The 17,390-nt window shown below is 35.4% G+C and overlaps 1 protein-coding gene across 1 annotated transcript in view; it reads left to right on the top strand.

Annotated features, from left to right (window-relative positions):
• Positions 1–15,780, top strand: part of LOC108493380 (BTB/POZ domain-containing protein 9-like) — a 41,374-nt gene extending 25,594 nt beyond the window's left edge. The window contains exons 4-6 of the mRNA XM_017806722.1: positions 8,601–8,679; positions 12,386–12,403; positions 13,109–15,780. Coding sequence (XP_017662211.1) covers positions 8,601–8,679; positions 12,386–12,403; positions 13,109–13,213 — 202 coding nt within the window. The 3' untranslated portion in view covers positions 13,214–15,780. The remainder of the gene's footprint in view (positions 1–8,600; positions 8,680–12,385; positions 12,404–13,108) is intronic.
• The last annotated feature ends 1,610 nt before the right edge of the window (positions 15,781–17,390 follow it).

Here is a 17,390-nt window from a genome sequence, read left to right as displayed (position 1 = left end):
TAGATGTCTCCTGTGACACTGGTGCATTTCTCTCCCTGAGATAAGAAAGGAATACCTGATGCTTGAACTGTTGTTTTGTGGTCATATTCATTTACTTTGAAATTTGTTGTTGCATAAGATAATCTAATAAACTAATGAATAAGAAAGAGTTCATGATCTAGATGGTAAGTTGCTATTTTGTCTGTAGCCCTTTCTTACAGGAAAAGTTATTGAATAATATAGCAATTGTTGACATCTTGTATAGTCAGGAGACCAGTCAGATGTCAGAGATTTGCCCTAACTATGTTGTTGATATTCAGGATCTAATTTCATCAAAACTCTGGAAAGTTTGATGAAATTCGATTATGCTGGCCAAAACAGGTATGGTCTTTAGGGTTACAAATATCCTGCATTGAGATTTATGCAGTATTAAGCCATTGATTTATTCACAGTAATGTATTTAGAAGGACAGATTATAACCATGAATCACAAAGATGAAGAATTATTATATCTTTAGGTTCATCCTTTGGGGATTTCTGCCCATGTGGTATGTGGTTTATTTTTTTTAGATTAATTCGTTGTCAGGTTTTTTTCATATACTTCAAGGGATGGTGCTTTCATTCTGCTCTTTGCTTTTCTATTACACTGAATTCCCACAGTAAGGAAATTTTTTATTTCTCAATACCAGTACAGAACATCATGTTACCTAATTTCATGATATTATTTTTCTTCTGTCCTTGTCAACTAATTTTTCTTTCTTAATGGATTTCATATACTTCAACTACATAAAATCATTCTGCCTTTTTTCTGTTACCTTGGTTGCTACTTAAGCAAGTTTTGCTTGACTTTATTTTGTGCTCTTTAATCATGAGTCGTGTTTCCTTTGTTTTTCATATTGTATTTGTGAATTTTACTCAGCTCTTTGTATATAAATTTTTAAGGCATAGAGTTTCTATCTAAATACTAAAACTTAGTTTATCAGACACTATTGTAAGGGAGTTACATTTTTTTCTGTTCTATAACACAGTAAGAGAAGCAAAAGTTCTATGTGTTACTTTTGTCTTTCTTAGTTCACTTTACTCTCATGTCTAAAATTACTGCAGTCATGGATTCAGGTTCAGGGTATTTTGTAGGCGAGTTTCAGTCTGAGGTCACAAGGCTTTCTTTTCTGACCTTGAGGTTAATAGATAATTCAGTGTGGTAGTAGAAAGGGTAACAGTTTTCCTCCCTTCCATTACCAAACCTCAGTATTTGTATTGCTGTTAGGAGGAGGCACATGCTGATTTACTTTTTTCACTGTTTTATTCTTCTTAGAGGCTGTGGTTCAATTTACTGCATTCCTTGGAGATTTGACATGTCAATTAGATGTTATCGACAGTAATAGAAGGGCGGTTGCTGTAAATGTGAAGTTTTTACGAGTGGCTATGAAATTACACCCAGGGGAACGTAAGAGACAAGTGCGATAAATACAGCGTTAGCGTTCACGCTACAAAGAAACTGAGTAATAGGGAGCATGATTCTGTCTCATATCTCTGAAAGTATTGTTTATATATTTGTTATTAATCAACTATTCTGTTGGTATGAGGAGTTATGTAATAAAAATAGCTTACAATCTGTTGTAAGGTTTATGGGTGGGAGAAGTCTTCAAAGTTGGAAGTATCCCATTAGTTGTATTACTGGGTATGTTATTGCATTGGATGGCTTTTCATATCTTTGCTACCAATGTGAACATCAGGAACAATGACTGTTGGTAGAGAGTAAACACGACAAAGCCAATTCAACCCCTAGGATTATGCAGACTTGTCTTGTGCGTGTGTGCTCTGGTGTACACAGAAGTAAGATGAACTCATTGGTCAAGTTACTCAAGTTCACAGCCTTCCTCCGCTGCCACTGCCATCCCCTAAGGATGTATGTTGTAGGTACTACATGCACAGTTCTTGCTACAGCATAGAAATTTGGCTTGTGGCATTCTGCCAGAAAATTGCCAACAAATTGCTAATAATTTAATTTTGTGTAAGATTTTTTAAATATAATCCGTATTTTTGGAAGTACAGAAAGACAACGTATTGAAATTGGAAATATGTGTAAGTAAGCTAGATTATATGAGCTTATGCAGGACAAAAATGCTAACAGTTGCCTACAGTGGTGTAAATATTTGAAAATTGATTAGTTCATTTAGTTAGAAAAATAATGAGTACATTCAGTTTTACCATAGTTCAATTTGACTGTATTTTAACATTTTCTTCGTGTAATATTTTTTCTAAAAAGGCAAAAATGTCAGCACTGACTGTGAAAGCAGATGTTACTATAAGAAGTCTTTCATGTTAGAAGCTTTATAAAGATGTCAGAAAGTCAGTATGGACTTTATCAATCTATTTTATGTCAGAATTGTCATAATAGGTCTGTTTCATCAAGCCCACATTTGGTTTCTACAACAAACCCTATGTAATAAAATGTTTATGGCAGTTTAAGAAAGTGTTCTTATAGAGGACAGATGTTTTGTTTGGATTGGTGTGAGTGACCAGTCATAGAAATTGCTATAAATAAGTTTAGTTCAGATTCTTTCAGAATTATGTATTCCTTATGGGAGGTATATTTAGAATAAAAACATTTGAGTGGAAGTTTCCCAAAAGATGTGAATATATGTATTTGTTTGTCAATATATAAAGCTATTATGTAACAAAATCTGTGATAGATGACTTTTAATATTTATTATTATTCTCACATTTATTCCATATTCTTGTTATATTTCTATTAACCGTTTTTCTTACCTCCGTTAGAATTTCAAGTCCTTTTGGGGGTCTTTTTTTGTGGTTTTTCAGTTTTTTTCACTATACTGCATAAAGTATATTTGGTAACTCATCAATGGACTATCACATAAATATAGCCAAGATATATTATTAGGTCAGGTTTGCCTCTGTCCCTGAGAGCAGCAGAGAAAAAGCTGTTACTTCCAGCTTGCACCTTCCTTGTGTCTTTAGAAGTCTCATGTTTGACAGGCCCCCTTTTGAAAAAGTGCTGTCGTGGTGATTAGCAGAATAGATGGAAACTCAGTTTTAGTAGAGGTAGACCAGGGATAGAACTGCACTTAATTTGACTTTGATTTAAAAACTGAAGTGTTGATGACCTTTGATTTCTCACAATATTTTCTTTCTCATGCTTTGTCTTCCTCCTCAGTGGCTTGGGAGGCTGGATGGCAAAGGGGTGGCTGAGCCAGCTGTGCAGTCTGAATTCTGTGCTTTATGGGTCTGTCTCTCTGAATTAATATGTTAAATTACAACTGTAACAGGAGAGGAAGAATTACTTCACTTTATTGTTTAGTACTGTTACGGTGGAAAACATGGGGTTTATAGGCAATTTATAAGGTAGCTGTAGACCGTTTTTGTATTTTATAAGAAAACGGAAGTGTATAACAATTACTTTTATAGCATTTTTAGTGCACACTTCTGTGTTTATAGGTACTTCATAAGAGAGGTTAGTATGGTATTCATTAATAGAACAGGGGGTGTAACATACCATGCAGAACATGCTGCGGTGCTCCTCGTGTCTCAGTCAGCTTGCTTATGTGTGCACACCATTTTTTATTTGGTACCGTCACATACTGGTTACAGTCTGTTTTATTTTTATCAGTACAGTCATCAGACTAATACATGGAAAGACAATACATCTCTTCTTTCCTTTTCCTGTCATTTGCTTTTACAAATTTCATTTTAAACAAAAATGTAGTCACAATTGAAGAAGTCTGCATTCAAATAAGCTAAGAAGTGTTTCACTATTACTGTAGAACAAGGCCTATGTGGACAAGTATTAGAAAGTAAAATGGACATTTTACTTTCTAATTGTTACAAATGTAACAAAAAGTTACATTTGTTTCCCAGTCTGCACTGCTTTTCTTTTTGAAGTGAGGAACAAAAAATGGAGGTTGTACGTCACTGTGGAAAGTGAGGAGACACAATGTGCACACTGAAAACATACATGCTTAGCCTAAAGCAAGCCTTGATATGGATATGATGTGGTTATTACAGCTTTTGAATGTTAGTCACATGTAACAGCTTTCTCTTTTGTCTGATATTTTTGGCCTGAACTTGGTTTCAGCTCTGATCGGTGCTGCTCTGGTAGCCCACAGAGTGGGTAGTATTGGTAGTATTCTGTAGTGCCTGTGGCTCATTAGAAAACCTCAATAAAAGATAAGCTTCCACTACTTTCTCAATTTGTTCTTTCCAGAAGAGAAGGAAATAATGGGAAAGAGTCGCTATTTAGGTCCTATTATATGTAATAAATCTTTAGAAAGATAGCAGCCTTTCTTAGAAATAACTAGGCAAAGATTCCAAATGCTGAGAAAAACCATTATATTCTTTAGGAGGTGAGTTGCTATTTTGGAGCTATAGATAGTTAAAGCAATAGCAAGCTATTGGACATGAGTATTTCTTGCATTTTTCTTGTAATAGCCTAATAAAGAAAAAAGACAACAGACATGAAAGTAGAGCGGTTTCAAATATTTTTTTCTTCCTCTGAATAGAGTGTGGTGAAGAGATTGTGAGATGCACAAAGCCATTGGGTTTTCAGCTGTTGCCGTTGGAGAGATGAAAGCACTTGGCCCAAGAGTCTGTTTATATGTTTGAACAGAGAAAGTGATTTTATTGCAAGAAGCTCTAAGTGAGACAGGCACAGTCAGAGAATAAGAGAGCAAAAGATAATTATCTAAATTATGTTCAGGCTATTATAGAAGACGAATATAGTTAAAATGTAATTAAATATGACAGGCTCACAGGATGCAAGCATGGCTTTGGAATGCTAATCACCAATTACTGCATCTCCTTAGGGGAGTTGGGTAGAAGAAGACAGTTAAAAGTCGGGTGGCTGAGGTGAGATGTAGAGTGTTAAATAAAACACTGTAGGACTGTAACAAGGCTAATTTCTTTTGGAAAATGGAGTTGTGGTATCGGGGGACATTTGCTAGCCAAATAACTTGTAGTGCTGCATTTCAGCTTGAGGACCCTGGTATAAATCTGAGTAGGCTGCTAGCCTTGAGTCTTCTCTTATAGATGTAAACCTCAGCTTGAGGTAGTGATTATTTCTGTTGTGAAAGTGATGACCAGAACTGCTGCAGATTGAGCCAACAAATCTAAAACAAATCAACCAGCAAGACATGTGTCAAAGCAGAAAAAAAAATCGACACTGCCTGAATATTTAATAAAGCTAAACCCTGAAAAATGTATTTGTTAGAGGGTCACTAATAAGGACTACAGAGACACGAAAAGTCCAAAGACAGCAATGTCATTTTATGAGAGAAGTAAATTCTGATAGCTTCTTTATGACTGTGTCCTAGGTAAAGACAGTGAAAGTATTGCCACCAGTTTGGAAGATTTGTTTGTTTGGCATATGGGGAGTAAAGGTGAAGAAATGCCATCTATTACATAGAGCTATCTAATCCCAGGCTAAAAATGAGGTGCTTTTGATATACTTGAATGCTGCTGTTCCTGGAATGCAGTGACTTATGTGTGAATCAATGGCAGAGCTATGTATAAAGTTTGGAGGAAAATTTTGTAAAGACCATCAAAAGCGATTTTGAGAATAGAAAGACTAGCTCCTGTGAGGAAAATATAAAGTGAGCAAATATGCATGGCGTGACTAGACATGTACTGCTTTACTAGTAGTAAGGAAGGTTAAAAAGAAACTTAAGGCTTACCCACAATGTCCTTAATCAAGGAACACCACTGAACAATTGTTATGGCCTGATACATAAATAGAAGTCTTAGTGAATTTGTTATATCAGCAAAAAATGCAAAAAGAGGTCAGATATGCCTTGATAATGTTCTGTCAGTAATCTCTTTTCTCATATGGGTATAGTTACATGCATAAATTATCTCTTTGATGCATAATTATATCTGTACTGGAGAGCTATTGCTTTGCATATATTGATGTTCTCAAATATACTGCTGCAGCCGAATCCATGAAAGTTTCCAGTGAAGAAGGTTTGCCTTGCTTATTTCAAAAGTGATTCTTCACAAATCCATTTGGCGTGTTTTCTATTTTGCTTTTTTTTTCTTTTTGCTAAGGAAATAAACTAAGAGACCTAATTTTCTCATTATACAATCAAGTACTAATTCTCTAGTGGCACTATTCTTGAATTTTAATAACTCTTCTAGAAATGGTCTATAATTTTGATTTTCCGATGGGAAAGGAACAAAATGGACACATAGCAAAACAGTAAATATTTTTGAGACTGAATTTATTGAAAAACCTATCTCCCTTCAGGCCTCACATCAAGAAATTTTTTTACTCTTTTTCATTACATTTTAATATTATTAAAGGCGTAATTATAATCCAATACTACGAACAGCATTGTAGCAGAAAGTAAGGGCTTCTAACGAAGTGGGACGTGGGAGAAATTAAGGACTTCCTGGATGAGCTGACCTGGAAGTGTGTTGTCAAAACGATCTTCAGAGATCTTTTTCTCAACCCCTCTTACTATCTGTTGTGCTCTTCAGCTGTATTTCCAAATAGATGCATCAGCTTTCTTGTTATCACATCATAGCACAGACAACGGCATTTACTGCCGTCCTTGGAAAATATGCACTGAGCTCTTGCAGTGATTATTTGACCAGTGCTCAGAAATAGTAGAAATAAATACAGACCCACTTATATTCTATTCTATGATCCCTAATTAACGTATTTTCTTGTCACGGAACACAAACTCTACCTTGGTGTCTAGGAAGGCGTGGACTGTTCTTAATAGCTTCTTTAGGATTTTATACTCTTTTATTTCTAATAGCTTTAAAGTATTTTCCAAATCACTAAAAAGGGAAATCTGATTTTTACAGCATCATTGTCCTTGCATAAAGTGTGTATGTGTGTAAATGTGAAAGCATATACATAATGCAAACTATGGCAATGCTTTGTTGTGAGAAGTAGTGTTGTGACATTTTATTGTCCCAGCTGCTCATCTTTGGGACTTTGTACTTTAAGGTAACAAGTTCTGTTTGGTCATGGGGACTAACTGACTGGCTGTACTAGAGTAATGTAGAAAGCAATTCCATAATTACTCTCCTGTTTAGGGGGAAAATGTTTAAATCATAACAGTCTTTCAGATCTTGGGACAGTCAACAAAATAGTCCATTCTCATTTTTTTGTATTTTATTTAGAGCATGAAGAAACAGCCTGAGCTTTAAATTAAGGGTATAGCCACACGAGGGATATAAATAAACTCCTTTCTGTTATCATGAGTAACTCTAATTACACCCATTACCTGATGTGGTAAGACCAGTAAACTACTTGAAATTCAGTCTCAGTTGGGCTCATAATCTTCTTTAAGCAAAAACAACCAGACAGCAGTGATAGAAGTAATAGCAGACTAATTTAATCCCAGAAATGCAATGTTTGTGACAAAAGGTTTTTCCTACTAAGGGAAAAATCAAGTGTCTGACAAATAGTCAGCAACCAATCTGTTCATACTGCCAGGCTTTGGGGTAGTCTATTGGTGGTGAGTAGTGTTTTATTCCAGTTTTGCTTTGGTCCTGTTTTCTTATATGAACACTTCTAAAGGTATTCTGAACCCATTCTGGAAAACTATCCAGTGTTTTACTTCTGTAGTCAGTTAATCAGGTTAGACTTAACTCCATTTTATTTCTGAAACCATCTATGATAGAGTCTGTTTCAGCGAAAAGTTAAATGGTGTATCTCATTTGCATGTTTTATGAATGTAAAATAATTTAAATTTTAATGTGTTCAAGTACTAATCTAGTATAGTGGAGGACTGGTACCAAACCGAAACCTCTATTTCCTGGTATTCTTTTTATTTCTTCTCTTTCACTGTCAGTGTGTTCTATAAGCACAAAGGTATGTAGGAAGTTGTGTCCTTTTCCTGCTGTGTATTACATTACTTGAGGTGCTGCCCCTCACCGAGATCAGAAGAGTATGAACGAGAAAAAAAGATTATACTGGTCCCACTGTACCTCTAGTGTTCTCAGTCTAGCCCAAAAAGTTATATGCCAGCTCTGAAGGAGTGATCTATTCTCCTCACTGCCTCTGTATCAGGATGGGGAAATCTTCACGACCTGACCTGCAAAGAATGCTTTGTGTCACTTACAATTTTCTGAAAGGACCTTGGCCCACACAAAGGAAGCTTGGCTCCTCTGCCTCTACTGCTCCACTTAGAGTGAGATGAGTTTATTTGAGTTTTTGGGTGGTTTGTTTTGTTGGGTTTTTTTCCTTAGATCTGTAATTTCTTTAACCAAGCTCTGATGATTTCTCATGAGTAGTTAACAGGAGAATGCATTTACTTTTATTTGTCTGACCTTTTGTTTATCTAATACAGTCAATATTAGCCAAGGATTTTAGATTTTAGGCTTCTTTTCTTTTACCGTTTTCTTAACTTTCAACAATAGTATGATTAATGTTCCTGCACACAAATTATAGTGGTATAAGTGGTATGTATGAAATCACATAAGCAGAGTCAAGACACTTAAAAATAAAAATGAGGGAGGAGTGCTGGAAATTCAGGCAATGGAAAGTGTTTCTCTATTTGCCATATTAAGTGATAATAGTACTTACAGTCACTTGAATGCATTCTTTTGTGACTGTGTTCAATATTTGTATGTCTTTCTGGATTTTCTTTGTAGATCCTGGCAAACAATCACTTTTGATAAACAGCCTGCATCTTTTATCAGAATAGTTGGAACTCGCAACACAGCTAATGAGGTAAGGAACTTTTAAGAAAACCTACATTCTTCATGAATACACAACGATACAGGTTTTCATATCTTGCAGTGAAATTGATAAGGTCTTCTCAGATGTACACGCCTAATTTTTTTGCTCTGGCAATCTAGCAAAATTAGAATGAATGCTTTTCTTATGTGAGTGTTTAATGATGTTACTGTCTGTTCCTGGTTTTGACCTTTCCACGCTGCCATCAAACATTTCTACTGGGTTTGGTTTTAAACTAATCCTTATTCGATAAACGATGAAAATACCATTTTAGCACACTAGAAAGGTGTATGGTCTCTGATTACTTGGTTTTTATCACATTTATATTATCTTTTTAATTAATAAAACATAAGAAAAATCCTGTATTTTTAAGAAAATCTTATTTGCATAAGATTCATTTATAATTAATTTTCATACCTGTTAAATCATTTGAATAACAGTGGCCAAACCAAGAGATATTGTTAATTTTATACAGAAAAAAAAAATGGCCCTTAACCAACCAAGTGCAGTATCATCCTCTCTTTATTTACTTGTGCTTCTGTCTTTCTTAATCGTTGTGCATTGTCTCAGATGAAGTCCAGATTTTACGCTTGACTTCAATGAAACAATTTACAATATGTGAATTTAATAATATTTGTAAGTCTTTGTGAGATTAGGACTTTATATGACAAGACTGTAAGAGGCACCAAACGCTGCTGCTTCTGTGTATACACGTGCATGTCTACATCCCACACGTGGAGTTCACCACCAACCATTGTACTTTTCACGCTTTCTACAAAGAACTTGGGATAGCACTCTTACATTTGGATTAGTTAGAGTTTGTCAACTGCATAATGACAGTCTTGTTTCCTCTCGTGCCAGTGTTCGTACGTTCTCAACTCTTTGTCAAAAAAGAATGAGGTGCATTGAGTGAAACTAGCCAACCAGCCTACAGTATATATCACTTTCAGCTTTTAATTCTTAAAGGTAGCTTTAAGCCCTGAAGAGTAATAGGCTTTTAACCATAATTCCAATTTCAAACTGGTTACTATTTTCAAGGATTTTAATATCCTGTGTAATTTATTTATATAGAGCACTGCATAACTAGTGAAGAACAGTATGTGTAGATTGAGGTTGCAGCTATTCATATAGTGGCGCAGTGGAATTATAAACACATGCTGGTGGTCTTGGTCTTTTCCTCTTTTGTTTTTAAAACCTGTACCCAACACTAATTTTGTTTAGTTTTTTTATTATTATTTTTTAGTTTCTCCTAAATCCTGTAAAGTAGGAACATAATTGGTGTGTGCATTATTACTAAATTACTTTTATGTATCTATAGATATATTAAACAAATGGTCTGTAATATTTTGGCATAAATTTTAATTTTCCAAACAAGGAAGCAAGATATTTTTCATATTTCTGATTTAAATAATAATAGTGTAACTGAAGTCTTGGTTTGTTCTGGAGTCTGTAGTCTCAGTAGTCTCTTCAGTAAGAATACCAGCAGTTTCCATAATTATTTGCCCACAGCTGCTTGTATATTTTGTCAAACCATTCTCATTTTAAATAAAATATACTAATGGCAGCATATTTTTATCAAGGAGTATTATTGTAATAGGTACAAAAATACTTCTTGCTTGTTGTACCAACACATACCTTTGAACTTTGAAGCACAATCTGTACTTCCCCAAGTGAAGAGTTGACTTTTGGACTTGGAAAAAAATCCTATAAAATTTCTCCACTTTTTGAATTATTTAATCTTTTAAACTTGTTTTTACCTTTGCCATGTTTTCCAGGTTTTGGAAGACGTGATGTTCAGTGATTTTTTGACCTGATATTTGAATTTTTTTTGGTATATTAGAACAAGATAGAATTGTAACTTTGGGGGTTTTTTCTTGAGCTCCCAGACATGCTCCTTTTGTAGAGAAAAGGATTACTTTTTCTTAGTTCTTGTCTTCATTTATTTGTCAGACAGGTCACCTGATACTTTATGTAAGTTTACCTTGTTATTCCTCTTCAGTATTACTGACCTGGAAAGGACACCTAGTTGCTGATGTGAGAGCTTTATCTTACAAATTACTGCACCAGTGTGTATGTACTTGGCCTTCCTTCTTTGTATGTCTGACCTTTCTTAAAATATCCATGAGAAGTATAACTGATGTGGGTCAGAGGATGATGCTGAACTGTCATCTTTTTCTTTTGAGAGAAACACATTCTTTGTTTTAGTAATACTGTTCTGAAATACTTAATTCCGATGCCAGCTGAAGCGGTTGAGCTCAGTTGTGCTTCTCAGTCTTATGCTTCTCTCACATGCTCTATTCTTTACATTTTGATGTGGCAGAGTAACTGAGAAAAATGTTCTAAATTCACAGGCTTGTTAATGTGCCAGATGTTTTGAGCATTAAGAATTTAGTATGAAAGAATCAGTAAAAATTAATTTTAGAATATAAGGATCAGGTACTTCTGACTTTCTAGACTAGTATTAGATAGATTTTAGTGCTACCCACACTGTATTTAAAAAATCTGCATCACTATGTAAAGTGAGGTTTTAAATGATAACACTATTGTTGTGGGATACAGTAGAAATATGGAATCTTCTGATTTGAAGACTTGTATCCCATTCATTAGACTGTGCTGCCTTTCAAGGAAAGCAGCATCTTAAAGAGGTGAGAGAATGTTCTTTTCTGCAAGGCCTTATCCTTGTAAGTGCAGCTGGAAAAATGAGAATAGCTGTTACTTTAAAAACACGGGGGCGAGATGAGTACAAAAGGGGCTTCTCGAGAAGTGTAACTAAATACATAAATCAGCTTCTCAAGAACTGTAACAGACGGAGAGAATTCATGCCGCTGTAGGAATTAGTTCAGCTTCAGAAAAAGACTCACCAGAAGAATAGCAGAGAAAAACCATTTTGTGCACATGTGTCTGTATGTGGCTATGGGTGTGGATTTGTAATCTGCTCATAAGTGTATATATTATAAAGGCATAGCAATGCATGTGAGCATGTACATAAATACAGAAATATAAGCATGCATCACCATGTATCTGTATAAAGAACTGCAAGAATTCTTACACTGAGAGGCACAAGAAAATATAATGGGGATTAAAAAAAAAACGAGTGACTGTGAATACTTTTTCATTCGTTTCATGTGTGCTGTCAGAATTGGAATTAACTAGCTATATCCTCAAAAAAGACCTGGGGCTATTGCAGACATGTCAACACAGATGTCTGCTCAGTGTGCACTTGAGCAGGGATGGTCAAAAAGAATAACAGGATTTTAGGTTGTATTGAAGAAAGGATAGAAAATATAATATTATGTAGTCTTGTATGAATATGTAGTATGTCCATGTCTTGTTTATGGTATTTGATTTTGCCCACAATAACTTGAAAGGGTCTGGGAAAGGGCAGTTAAGATTATAAGAGATTATCTTTGTTTGTGAGAAGAGCTTTAAAAACATGATCTGCTCTCAACAAGAATAATAGAAAATGTCATAAAAGCATACAAAGTTAAGACGAGACAGTAATTTTAAAATTCAGGTTTTAATGTTCATGAAGCTTTAGCTTTAAAACAATAAGGCATGAGAAAATAGCAGACTTTAAAACAGTATAAGAAAAGATTTATGTTTAGTCTGTAGCAAAGCTGTGCAATTCGTAGCAATGAGAAATCATATGGAAAGAAGTTTTGTAACAATTTTAAAGAGTTCCTCCCCCTTCTCCTCCCAGGCACTTCAAGAACAAGAAGTAAGTAGAAGTAAGAGTAAGTAAAGTAGAAAATAAAATGGAAAAAATGCTTAAACAGATGGTCCTCTAAGATACAGTCACCTGTACACTGGTCCCAGATTTTGTTTGAAACATCAGTAAATGATCACTGTTTGAAATGGAATATTTCATCTGATGAAGCAGCAGCCTCCGTGGACACTCTGAATGCCTTTCTACATACTCCAGGACATGTCTGTAGAGCTACCATTGCTGTTACAGCAGAGGGCAATCTTGAAATAAAATCATGTTGGTAATGATTTAAATTTCATTTCTAGTGTACGTGAACATTCAGCCTTTTGAGGAAGTAATTATATTGTAAGATGTGTTTAAGACAATATAATTGTTGTTGTCATCTGATAGCATGTAGTAGATATTTCTGCTACTTGGCAAGGAAAAGAATAATTTACAAATATCTCTATCCACTTTTGAAGTATTTTTCTGATTTTTAGTGCCATATGTAAAGGTTGGTATAATTTGAAGGCCTTCTCTTGCTCCACTGGTGTCCTTTTCTAAAGTTTATTGCCCATGGATAAATGTTTTTGACCTCATGGCGAAACATTCTAATTTGACTAATTACTTTGTCATTGATCTGGCCTGCACACTTCCATATAGACTTCATCTTACTTTGATCGTGCTTTTGCCAGCATTAAATTGTTTTGCTTTATCTTCATTTTTCGTTCTCTCCAGGTGTTTCACTGTGTGCATTTTGAGTGCCCAGCACAAAACAGTACCCACAAGGACGAGAGTAGTAAGGAAGTAGCATCAACAGAGGTGGGGACTGCTGGACAGTAGCTTGTTTCTCGCCCTGTTTGAGCTGCAAGCACTAGTCCCCTGCATTCCCCTCCTGGATCCACCTTGCGTTCACATGCTCACCAACAATAAAGAAGGTTGAAAGGGAGCTTTTGCAGCCTTGATGACATTCTGTGAAATTATTCAGAACCTTCTTGTGCTGGCACCTTTTCTTTCTTTGTGAACAAAGGAGACCATGTCTGAAAGCTGGAAACGTTGAAATGGAAAAGGCTTTTCCTGAGCACATGAAGAGACTGCTTCACTCTCCTCGATTTGTTCAAATCAGGCTGGTCTTCAAGGGGTGAGAAAATAGGTCTTCAATCCTCATCAATTACCCCATTAACACCCTACCTCTCTAATCTAACCAAGGCAAGGAAAACAGAAGGAAATAAAAGGCAGAGCTACAGTGGAAATCTAAAATTACTGGAGCAGAATGGAAGGCATATGAAATAAGTATTTGTTCCCTAGAGGCTTTCATTAGCAAAAAAAAATATTTATGGAACACATCAGTCCAGCATATATGTTATTCATATTCCTTTGTAACTAGTAATCTGTTTTCTAAATCATTTTGACCCTGTATTCCAGTTTGTCTCTTATTTTTGGCTGTAGTCAATCCTGTACAGTAGATTAAGGAAGTATCAGACATGTTTACCTGCTGAGATGCAAATTCCCTCATTCATCAGTGGGATGACAAGAAAAGCGTTCATGATATCAACAAACTAATTAATGTATCTGTATTAATCTTGACCTTAGTTGACTTTTCAAAGTACAAAATTGTCATTTCTTACACTCAAAAAGGAAATTCCTAAATCAAACATCCATCTTGAAGAAAAGCATATTTTTTCACTCCTGAAAATGATTAAATTTTGCCTGCATTTCTAAGACAACTTGCAACAGATCATCAAAAATGTTCGGTTTAGAAAAGTGGAACTGCATCTGGTCACTGACAAGCAGTTGTTCAAATACAGAAAGAAGAATTTGCAGATAACTTACATTTTTCCAAGAAAAATTGTTTTACAGTCTGGAGCTAAAAATTCACAGGCTATGTGTGCATTAACATTTCTCATGAGCCTCACAAAATATGATGCTTTTGCGCTGTATTGTAAAAAATTTGGTTCTTAGTTTACAGTTACAGAATTCATTATCCATCCGTGTCTGTCTGGATTGCATTGCCTGCTACTTTGCTTATTCTGTTTTCACACTGATGATGATGCAGTCTCTTACTCTCTAGACCTGCATGACTTTTAGGAAGAACTCCCTGTTGATCTTTCACTATGGGATAAAGACATTTTGTTTTAAGACAAATGCTGATGTAATTGGCAAAATTGATTAGGAGGATTGTTACTCCTCACAAAGTATATTATATTGGAAATGTCAGCTAACCAGTTTTATGAACTTGGAATTTCCTATGGTGATAAATAGCCTTGTCAGAAGAAAACAAAGCTGGTGCAGGATAAATACGGTTTTGCTTTGCATAATCATAGTGATAAAATGAGTTATATCAACATAGTGAATTGTATGTTAATTTATCACACTACTTAATTTGAAATAATTTCCCTGTTGGATACTAGTTGTGCTAAACCCAAAAAGAAATATAATCGGTGGTAGCAGTGAATCAGAGGAAATTTCTAATAAGAAAAGCGTCCCTTCTTCTTTCAAATAAAATTGATTAGGCTTTATCAATAATATTACAGTATTTTCATTGCCAAATTACAGTTTAGTTCAGACATTTGCATACAGTCCTCTCCCTTCCCACTGCTGTCTCCTGACTTGTGAATGCTTGTTGGGGAAGATGGATGCCCATTGTGCTGTATAAAGCTTCTAATGTATGTGCTACAGCTGCCTCAGTCTGGAGTTCTGGGATAGGATTCTGCTTGTGACAGTCACCTCCTCATCTGTGGGGCTGATTACCTTATGGCTTAGCAGCCTTTGGAGCATGAAAGAATTGAGACCAGCTACTGGGGACACCACCCTCTTGTTTAAGTATAGGTCCAAAAAGTTGAAATTTTTTTCCCTTTGAAAAGTAAAAGCAGAAAACTTCTCCTGTTGTAATCCATGCTGGAACTACTGAGATGCATGGAGTGTGTCTTGCCTTTGGTAGATATAAGTCCTTTTGTGTGAGTGATGGTATTTCTTTGCACTTTGATCAAACAAGTCTGCTTTTGTCAAACTGTGGAGCAAAGGGCATAAATTTCTAGCTGTTAGTATTTAGTAGTCACTGTTGTAGAGAATGTTAAAAAACAAAATTAGGAAAAGGTTGTGCCAGCTGTTCTGAGTCTAGGCTCCCAGAGAAAGAATGGGATTTTTCCATTTGCAATCTTTAATGTGCACAATTAATTTTTATGATACAAAATTAATTTTTATGATCTTGTAGACTATAACCTACTGCACATCTTTTTGATCTTGTCCTGTGACTCACTGTGGAACAGAAGTGTCTGTTTCCCATGATATTCACTCTCTGCCAAGAATATGAATGAACATATCTGAGATTCCCAGAGCAAAAACTCCAAGGTCCTATAGACCCTTCGTTTCCTTACCCCCATAAATCAATAAAAAAACCAACAACTTTGCATTGTCTCTTCCTGCAGGTATTAGTATTAGGCTTACTCACAATGGCCCTTCTCAGAGTCTTTATTTTATACAGAGTTGCTCTTAGAATCTGTCACCAAGGTGAGCCCAGTGAGCTCCTGGGGTTTTAAGGCAAGCCCTGCCACAACTTCACATTTTCAACCTTTACCCTTTTTATTTAAAGAAAGAATGTTTTCAGAGTCCTGAACTCTGCTTGGTCTTCTAATATTACCCACCAACAAACACCCCTAATACCTGTATTGCCTAGAAGAGGTCTCTTCTCTTAAACGTTGTATCAGCAACGTATTACTAGTGACAGAGGAAGACACCACACAGAATTGAGTTGTGGTTTGGTGTGAATGTTTGCATTCTGTCTATTGTCTGTATTTATTGACTCCCAATTTCAAATGTACTTCCTGTATATTCTTCTGAAGTTTTCTTTTCTTTTTTACCTTTGTTTTTCCTTCCAGTGAAAGTAAGTAGTGCTGTTATGGCTTAGTATCAGGGTTTATCAGAGTGATGAAATACTATAGTTATTCAGAACTGTGCGATCACTGATATTTTATTTGCAACAAGGATAGAGCAGAACTGACCAGGCATTCATGGCTTTCTCGTCAGAAACTATGAAATAGACCTGCTGTTAGATTTCTACATACTGCAACTAACTGTGTTGTCATTACTGAGCCATTAATTCTATTTGGTACTTTAGTATCTCTAAGTTCCCCAGGCCTCATTTTCTCAGTTTTTCTTCCATGGGTTGAATTCAGATTTAGACTTAACTCATGTGGAGCTCAACAAAGACGTTTCTAAAAATCTTTTTGTTTAGTTAACTTTTCCGAAATGCAAATAAAAGGTTTTTTTATTCACAGAAATGTAGGGGGAAATTATTATCTGGGAAAATTAATTTTTTAAGTGAGACAAAATTGTTCAGCTCTGTTTTCAAGCCATTTCCAATCAACTCTAAAATAAGGTCAAATGACTTGTTAAATGGAATTCCAATGAGAGAGGTTAACCCAAATCTAATGTAAAAGACAGCACAGAGGAGACATACCAATTTTCTTAGAGTAGGAACTCTTTTCCATTGCAGTTTCCTTCCTTTAAAGCTCCCTTTCTTTCTTTTTTTCCTCACAAAAATCAGGCTATCTTGTTTATTATGACAACTCATGTAAGAGCTCAATGCTTCTCAGCATTACTAAAAAATTCAATTTCATGCATCTTCATCTTTACTAATGGTTACAATAGAGGATTTTCAGTTGAGTATCTGACCTGGTGAGAGTTGGTTTCCATGAAAGAAAGCAAAAGATGTCTGTAATTGTTCCAATCTAATTAAATGTTCAGTACAAAAATTAGAAGACAAAGTTAATGCCATTCTTGTCTGATTGTTGTGTGTTCGTAGTTCTGGTAATAAAGTGATGCCCGTTCAGAGACACTCAGTAAGGAACTAAAACTTAGATTTGATTTCACATGCTATACATTGCATTTCTCTATGAAGATATTAATTGGTTGATATTCTGGCAGGTGTTAGTATACTGTCAAATAAACAAGTGAATGCATTGGTAACTTTGTTGTTATGGCTATAGTAGTGAGCAAATAATCAGAGCCAGTAAGAATA

Source organism: Lepidothrix coronata, unplaced genomic scaffold (assembly GCF_001604755.1).
Source record: "Lepidothrix coronata isolate B3197 unplaced genomic scaffold, Lepidothrix_coronata-1.0 Scaffold16, whole genome shotgun sequence".
NCBI lineage: Eukaryota > Metazoa > Chordata > Aves > Passeriformes > Pipridae > Lepidothrix > Lepidothrix coronata.
Note: the sequence above shows the minus strand (reverse complement) of the source record. Positions and strands in the feature narration are given on the sequence as shown.